This window comes from Ranitomeya imitator, chromosome 2 (assembly GCF_032444005.1).
Source record: "Ranitomeya imitator isolate aRanImi1 chromosome 2, aRanImi1.pri, whole genome shotgun sequence".
Classification (NCBI taxonomy): domain Eukaryota; kingdom Metazoa; phylum Chordata; class Amphibia; order Anura; family Dendrobatidae; genus Ranitomeya; species Ranitomeya imitator.
In genome coordinates, this window is record NC_091283.1 from 38,287,274 (window position 1) to 38,296,464 (window position 9,191).

The following is a 9,191-nucleotide window of genomic DNA, read 5'->3' on the forward strand; positions in this document are numbered from 1 at the left end:
GAGTGTCAGCTTGTAGGTATTTTCTGAGCAGGAGGAGACCATTGGGAGTTATTTTCTTTATTACACAATAGTCAGGGGATGTTTTATTCCCTCACATGCAGGGAATGTGTATATGAGACTGCTGTAACACGCACTAAACATAACTATATACCACATATAGTGTGTATATATACACATATATGAAAAACATGGCTGTGTCACTGCCCTCAGGCCAAAAGTCACTCAAATCATAGTCGGGCAGATAAACGAGAGTTCTTGTTTCCAGGGGGGAGAAATTATTACACGGACCGGAAATTCGGCATTGACTCCTCCCAGTACACCCGGAAGTGAGCAGTGAAGCTTCCTGTGCCCTGTTCATTGTGCAGTGAACGTGGGTGTACCGAGCAGAGCGGCTATAGAAGTAAGTATGGGGGGAAATAAGCTGTACTCGGCCCTGTCCTGCACTGTACCCCTTCACTGCATGCTGGGGGTTGTAGTTCTGTGACAGCCTGCACATGTCCTGGCTGTTGTGTGCCATCACTTTGGTACTCAGTGAGGCTGCATGCACTAGTCTGTACATAATGCTCGTTTTCTAGATCTGTGCTTGCTGTCAGCAAATGGAAAACCTATATGAGGCCGATATATCTTACAGCTGAGTGTTTGCTGCAGTTGAATCCAGTCCATCAGGCTGGAGGAGGCGCTGATACATTGTAGCAAACCATCATAGACGTGTGTTTATCGTAGACTTGACCCAAGTGTAGCAAACTCTCAGCTGTGAGACGTATCGGCGCCAGTATTCAGCCTGAGAAAATGGAAGGAAAAGGTTTCCGTTCACTGACAGCAAGCAGGATATAGAAATTGGCGTGAAATTTATGGAAAGTGTCTTTAAAGGGATAAGAGTGTAGGATCCCTTTAAGAATGACTCCTCTGTCCCCTGCAGGGCTGATGTCTTTCCGTCGGGAGCGGCGGGCGCTGCGGTACGTGGAGCGCGGGGACGTCGTCCAGCTGAAGTCTTACATCAGGAAACATCGCCACCTACAGCTGGATACGGTGTTACCGGGAGGACGGAGCCTTCTCCATGCCGCCTGCGCGCTGCCTGACGACGCCTGCGCTCTGCTGCTGCTCCGAAAAGGAGCGGACCCCATGGTGTGTGACGGAGCCGGGAACAATGCTCTGCACCTGGCCGCGCGGGAAGTGGAGAAAGGGGGATGGGAAGGTGAGGAGGGGGAGATAGTGATTCCGGGCGGAGTAGTAGTACAAGTGTCCCCTCTATAAACACAGAGGTGGCTGATACCGTTATGTGTCCCCTGCAGCCGCCACCAGGGGGAGCTCAGAGCCCTCTGCTCATTCGCTGCTGTCTGCAGGGAGCTCCCCCTAGTGGTGACAGCCGGTGGTGATGGCGATATCATATTTACCCCAATGTCTACATCTTTTCATCCTGTGAGTTTCTTTCCTGTTTCAGTCTACACAGACTTGGTTGTGCCAATCCTGAAGCGCAGCCCTCAGTGCATCGATGTGGCGAATCATCAGGGGACAACACCGCGGGACATCCTGAGACGAGCAGAAGACCTCATGGTATGTATGATCCAGAGCGTGCATGGTCTTAGAACAGGACGCCATAACTCAGCTCATCTCCGAGGATGGAGGAATGTGAGGTGCGGAGCTCTTCCTTCCACCGCACGGGTGGAATCTGCTGCGCAGCTCTGCTGTTAGTCCTGGCAGGCAGCCATGGTGGTTGGAAATCACTGCTAAATCTCAGGGTAGGCAGTGAGTATTTAGGAGAAAGGAGCGCACAATATAACTACAGATGTATAGCAGGCACGCTTCTAGAACTACAGATGTATGGTGGGCACGCTTCTAGAACTACAGATGTATGGCGGGCACGCTTCTAGAACTACAGATGTATGGCGGGCACGCTTCTAGAACTACAGATGTATGGCGGGCACGCTTCTAGAACTACAGATGTATGGCGGGCATGCTTCTAGAACTACAGATGTATGGCGGGCACGCTTCTAGAGCTACAGATGTATGGCGGGCACGCTTCTAGAGCTACAGATGTATGGCGGGCACGCTTCTAGAACTACAGATGTATGGCGGGCACGCTTCTAGAACTACAGATGTATGGCGGGCACGCTTCTAGAGCTACAGATGTATGGCGGGCACGCTTCTAGAACTACAGATGTATGGCGGGCACGCTTCTAGAACTACAGATGTATGGCGGGCACGCTTCTAGAGCTACAGATGTATGGCGGGCACGCTTCTAGAACTACAGATGTATGGCGGGCACGCTTCTAGAACTACAGATGTATGGCGGGCACGCTTCTAGAACTACAGATGTATGGCGGGCACGCTTCTAGAGCTACAGATGTATGGCGGGCACCCTTCTAGAACTATAAATGTATGGTATTCTAGAAGTGTGCTCGCCATACATCTGTACTGGGGTCTGTATTAATTTAGAGTTGTTTTTTATTTAGGGCAGTGTTTCTCAACTCTTGTCCTCAAGGCCCACCAATAGGTCATGTTTTCAGGATTTCCTTAGTATTGTGCAGGTGGTAATTCCACCACAGGTGCAATGTGAATGGAAATCCTGAAAACATGACCTGTTGGTGGGCCTTGAGGACAAGAGTTGAGAAACACTGATTTAGGGGTCTGGTTTGAAGTTGGGATCTAGAGAGGGGTTCTGTATTGAAAGGGGACTATTCTTAGGGGACTTAGTCTAAGGTCTGTATTCAGGGTCTGTTCTAGGGTGTTTGTTGTTTAGGGGCTGGGATTAGGGATGAGCGGACCGATCAATGGGGACCCGAACGTTTGAGCTCCTTCTCTCTCTCTCCCGAACTGTGAAACAGACTTCCATGAGATATTCGGAGTTCAGCACCGGACACCGGGTCTCTACAGTTCGGGTTCGCTCATCTCTAGTTAGGATTTGTTCTTATTGATGGGTTCTGGTCTGGAGTCTTATGTTGGGGTCTGTGCCTAGGGGAAATGATCTGTGTTTGTTGGAAGCTTTAAAGGGGGTCTGTATTCATATTTATTTATTGAAGCACAATTTGCAATCCATGTGGGAATGGCCTTTTATATTCTTTGTCGCCGTCTTAGTTACTCGTATTCCAGCAGCGGCTGCTCGTAGAGATGGATGGGCGCACCCTAGTTGTCTCGGTATCACTGATTTTTATTTTTACACTTCTGTCACCGCATTATAAGCGAATAATGAACCCAGGAAATACCTAGAACACGACGCTGTGACATCTGCATGTCTCTAGTCACTTTCTGCTGCTCATCAGGAGCTCGTAGGACCCAGTACAGACTGACAGGTCAAAAACATGCGTGTAAGTTTCTGCTCATGGAAACATTTTGCGTCTTTCTGCAGGAACGGACCCCCAGGCCAAAAGCTTATCCTGAATCCACCTCGGACCCGTCATCATCACAGTCTTCAGAGTGGAGGGAGAAACTCTTAGCGGAGAGTATGGATGAATATCAGGAATTGTACGGGCAGTATGAGGGTAAGGGCCGTACGTTTAAAGGGGGAGTTCAGCAAAAGGCCACCCTCCAATATTCGCACCCATGTGATGCTGCTTTCTGCCATTCTTAGATAAAAGCGTTTTGTATTCTCTTTTCAGAGGATTATCCAGAAGACGTCCCAGAGGTGGAGACATTCGAGTCCTGGGCTGATCGAATCTACAGAGAATACCAAGCAAGGAAGATCCAGTCCGAGCCTCCAGGAGCAGCAGGCAAAAGAGTCTCCGTGCAGATGTCGTCCAGCGCGGCGGAAGAGAAGACGTATGTACTGAGGCAGCTACAGAAGGAGAAGGAGCTGCGGGAGGTGCAGAGCGAGCGCTATCGGAGGAGATGTCAGGACGTGTTTGGGGGAGCCGGCTCATCCGCCACGACGAGCGAGCAATGTGGGACGGTCACAGAAGACGGACCTGGTCCAACCAATACAAAGACTGGGCTTGGTACATTGGGGTACAGCGATATCCCCTGGCCCCTGCCTGGAGGCAGCGCAGAGCAGATGGCACAGATCATTGCTGCCGCTGGTGACTCGTCCGATGCCGGCTCATATAAGCGCTACCTGCGGGCGCAGAGGGTGACGTGGCATCCGGACCGCTTCACGCAGAGATGTGGCTCTCGTCTGCTTGCCAAGGACCGAGATCGGGTGCTGAAAACCGTAACTGCATTATCCCAGGAGCTGAATAGACTGGCGGAGCTGACAAAGTGATCGTAAGCTGCTCAGTATACCGCCACCACCAATGATAATGTTACATTGATGCAGTGTCCTTATCTAATTCCTACCGATAGGTACAGTGAAGAGTCAGTAGCTGCATCGGTTCCCGGCCACTGTTCCTTTGTCCTTGGTAGATTCCAAGGAATATAAAAATAGAATATCAGTGAAAATCCCAGAAAATATAAATCTTGACCTCCTGACAAATTTCAGCCCTGTAAGTTCTGATATTGTTTTTGCTGTTACACAATTTTGGGCTCCAGCGTTCCAGAACTTGGCAACCCCCTCCAATGTCCATTAAGGAAACCTTTTTCCTCCTTGCATACAGAACATCTCTTATTACTCAGTCTCTGCCGGCGGATTTTGAAACAAGTCTGAGGGGTTATCAAAAAATTTTGAGTTGGGCAGATCCCATGAGAAATTGAAAGCACCTCTCAATGGGATTGTCGTCCGCTCCAGACTTAGGGGGAGAGTTTGTACCTTTTTATGCTTTTATTTTTAGAATGCGACATCCCGTTCTTATTCCTGCAGTCGGTATCACAGTATCATGTAATGTCCATGTGAAGAAAGGTGATGGCTCCAGACCTCAACAGAAAAAGAAAAAAAAATTACATAAATCTCTGAAGAATTGTGTTATGTATTTGTACTCACTAGATTGTTTTTATCCCAGGAATTAAAGCTCGGAGACTAAATAGTACATGATAAGAAAAAAACATGAAATGCATGGTTACGCTGGGAGCTGCTCTTTGCTGTGTTTCTGAATGGAGGACTTCCGACTATGATGACAGTTTTCCTTAAAGGGGTTATTTGGGGAATATTGTCCCCCCCCCCAGCCTAAAAATAGAAGCCCGCAGCCTCCTAGAAAAGAAAATTCTGGTGCTTTGCCCGGCACTTGCCCTGTAGCGGTGGCAAGTGGGGTCCGTATTTGTGGGGTTGATGTCACCTTTGTATTGTCAGGTGACATCATGCCCACGGCTTATTAATGGATAAGACACCTATCCATTAATAATCCTATAGTTATATGGTAAATAAAGCCAGAATAAAGTCCTTTATTAGAAATAAATCAAAACACAGTTTTCCATTTTTATTTAAAAATAACAGAGAGTTATACTTACCTTACAACTAATTCCATTGAATCCCTCGTCTCCTGTAATAAAACAAAAATAAAATAACAACAATATTCCTCACCTGTCCGACGTTCTGTCCCACGCTGTAATTCATGTTTGGGGATTAATAGTTTTCAACCTGGATGGTGCCAAGATGCGACCGTCCAGGCTGAGAACCACTGATGAATGAGATGCTGCGAGCGCAGCAGCAGTGAGCAGCGGTAACCTCATCAAGGTTACTGCCGGTCACTTTGGCTGCGTTCCCAGCCGGGCTGAACGGTGTTGACTTCCCTCCGGTGAGATCACCGCTAGCACAGTGAGAAAAAGTCTTGCTGTGTAGAGGTGAGTTCACTGGAGTGAAATTCTCCCGGTGAACTCGCCTCTGCATCGTGAGACTTTTTTTCTCGCTGTGCTAGCTGTGATGTCATCGGAGGAAGGTCACCGCACTTCATTGGCCCGGCTGGGAACACCGCTTCAGTGACCGGTGGTGACCTTGATGATCCAGAAATTGATCATGATGGAAATCTCAAACTAGAAATGATAGATTTGCCTAAATATATTTCTTGGGGAACTTGGCTGTACATCCAAGGAATATAACAAAGTTCTAAATATTTCTGCTGGTTTCTGGAACCCCTTTGGAATTCTAGGATGCCCAATCTACTCTTGGTAGCATAGAGTTGGGTAGATGTTGAACAATTATGCAATCATTGACACTAGAAGGCTTTCTTATGGGCCAGATCTTGACCTTAAGGGCTCAGTCCCACTTGCAATGAAATCAGACAAATGCAATCCGATTAAAAAGTCGTAAGTATGGTTAAATTAAGACTTACTAAAGGAGTCTTTGTCATTCTTTCAATTAAAGTACTTTATTTAAGGTGTTTTTTTTTATACACTATGACTATGGGGTTAGTAATGGAGGTATCTTATAGATGCCTCTCCATTACTAACCTCTTGGCTTGATGTCACCCGACAATACAAAGGTGACATCACTACCCCCCAACTATCTCCCCACTTGCTACCGCTACAAGGCAAGTGGGAACAAGTGGGAAGAGCAAGGCGAAGTTCCATCTTGGTGATGTGCCTTTTCTGGGGCGGCTGAGAGCTGATGGCTTTTAGTCGGGGGGGGCAGTATCCATGGCCCCTTCTCAGCCCACAGCTGTCTGCATAGCCTTTGCTGGTTATTATAGGGTGACCCTACATAATATTTTTGGGGGGCTCCCCCATTTTAATAGCCTGTACAGGCTAAATATACAGCTGTGAGCTGATATTAATAGCCTGGGAAGCTCCATGGGTATTACCCCTTCCCAGGCTATAAACATCTGCCCCCAGCCATCTGCTTTCCCTCTGCTGGTTAAGAAAATTACTCAGGAGCCCAGAAAGATAATCTTTTAATAATTAACCCCTTTACCCCCAAGGGTGGTTTGCACGTTAATGACCGGGCCAATTTTTACAATTCTGACCACTGTCCCTTTATGAGGTTATAACTCTGGAACGCTTCAACGGATCCCAGTGATTCTGAGATTGTTTTCTTGTGACATATTGTACTTCATGATAGTGGTAAAATTTCTTCGATATAACTTGCGTTTATTTGTGAAAAAAACGGAAATTTGGCGAAAATTTTGAAAATTTCGCAATTTTCCAACTTTGAATTTTTATTCTGTTAAACCAGAGAGTTAAGTGACACAATATAGTTAATAAATAACATTACCCACATGTCTACTTTACATCAGCACAATTTTGGAAACAAAATTTTTTTTTTCTAGGAAGTTACAAGGGTTAAAATTTGACCAGCAATTTCTCATTTTTACAACAAAATTTACAAAACCATTTTTTTAGGGACCACCTCACATTTGAAGTCATTTTGAGGGGTCTATATGGCAGAAAATATCCAAAAGTGACACCATTCTAAAAACTGCACCCCTCAAGCTGCTCAAAACCACATTCAAGAAGTTTATTAACCCTTCAGGTGTTTCACAGCAGCAGAAGCAACATGGAAGGAAAAAATTAACATTTTACTTTTTAGTCACAAAAATGTTCTTTCAGCAATAATTTTTTTAATTTCCCAAGGGTAAAAAGAGAAAATGGACCTCAAGAGTTGTTGTCCAATTTGTCCTGAATACGCTGATACCCCACATGTGAGGGGGAACCACTTTTTGGGCGCATGGCAGGGCTTAGAAGGAAAGGAGTGCCGTTTGACATTTTCAAGCTAAAATTGGCTGGAATTGAGATCGGACGCCATGTCGCGTTTGGAGAGCCCCTGATGTGCCTAAACAGTGGAAACCCCCCACAAGTGACCCCATTTTGGAAACTAGACCCCCTAAGGAACTTATCTAGTTATGTCGTGAGCACTTTTATCCCCCAAGTGCTTCACGAAAGTTTATAACGCCCGGGCGTGAAAATAAAAAATCCTATTTTTTCCACAAACATGATGGTTTAGTCCCCAATTTTTTATTTTCTCAAAGGTAAAAGGAGAAATTGGACCCCAAAAGTTGTTGTCCAATTTGTCCTGAGCACGCTGATACCCCATATGTGGGGGGGAACCACTGTTTGGGTGCATGGCAGGGCTCAGAAGGAAAGGAGCGCCGCTTGACATTTTCAAGCTAAAATTGGCTGGAATTGAGATCGGACGCCATGTCGCGTTTGGAGAGCCCCTGATGTGCCTAAACAGTGGAAACCCCCCACAAGTGACCCCATTTTGGAAACTAGACCCCCTAAGGAACTTATCTAGTTGTGTCGTGAGCACTTTTATCCCCCAAGTGCTTCACGAAAGTTTATAACGCCCGGGCGTGAAAATAAAAAATCCTATTTTTTCCACAAACATGATGGTTTAGTCCCCAATTTTTTATTTTCTCAAAGGTAAAAGGAGAAATTGGACCCCAAAAGTTGTTGTCCAATTTGTCCTGAGTACGCTGATACCCCATATGTGGGGGGGAACCACTGTTTGGGCGCATGGCAGGGCTCAGAAGGAAAGGAGCGCCGTTTGACATTTTCAAGCTAAAATTGTCTGGAATTGAGATCGGACGCCATGTCGCGTTTGGACAGCCCCTGATGTGCCTAAACAGTGGAAACCCCCCACAGTGACCCCATTTTGGAAACTAGACCCCCTAAGGAACTTATCTAGGTGTGTGGTGAGCACTTTTATCCCCCAAGTGCTTCACTAAAGTCTATGATGCCCGGTGTGAAAATAAAAAATTCTATTTTTTTCCCCCACAAAAATGATCTTTCAGCCCCCAATTTTTTATTTTCCCAAGGGTAACAGGAGAAATTGGACCCCAAAAGTTGTTGTCCAATTTGTCCTGAGTACGCTGGTACCCTATATGTGGGAGAAAACTACTGTTTGGGCACACTTCAGGGCTCGGAAGGGAAGTAGTGACGTTTTGGAATGCAGACTTTGATGGAATTGTCTGCAGGCATCATGTGCCATTTGGTGAGCCCCTGATGTGCCTAAACAGTAGAATCTCCCCACAAGTGACCCCATTTTGGAAACTTGACCCCCTAAGGAACTTATCTAGGTGTGTCGTGAGAATTTTGAACCTCCAAGTGCTTCACTAAAGTCTATGATGCCCGGTGTGAAAATAAAAAATTCTATTTTTTCCCCCACAAAAATGATCTTTCAGCCCCCAATTTTTTATTTTCCCAAGGGTAACAGGAGAAATTGGACCCCAAAAGTTGTTGTCCAATTTGTTCTGAGTACGCTGGTACCCCATATGTGGGAAAAAACTGTTTGGGCACTTCGGGACTCAGAAGGGAAGCAGTGACGATTTGGAATGCAGACTTTGATGGACTAGTTCTGAGGGCGTCATGTTCCGTTTGCAGAGCCCCTGATGTGCCTAAACAGTAAAAAAAAACCACAAGTGACATCATTTTGGAACCTAGACCCCCAAGGA

The 9,191-nt window shown here is 46.3% G+C and overlaps 1 protein-coding gene across 1 annotated transcript; it reads left to right on the top strand.

Moving 5' to 3' along the window:
- Positions 1-349: 349 nt before the first annotated feature.
- On the top strand, positions 350-6,138 carry LOC138661666 (NF-kappa-B inhibitor-like protein 1). The gene is made up of 5 exons (XM_069746508.1): positions 350-400; positions 920-1,195; positions 1,442-1,554; positions 3,347-3,479; positions 3,597-6,138. Exons 2-5 carry the CDS (start codon positions 925-927, stop codon positions 4,193-4,195), a joined length of 1,116 nt encoding a protein of 371 aa, XP_069602609.1. The 5' UTR covers positions 350-400; positions 920-924; the 3' UTR covers positions 4,196-6,138.
- The last annotated feature ends 3,053 nt before the right edge of the window (positions 6,139-9,191 follow it).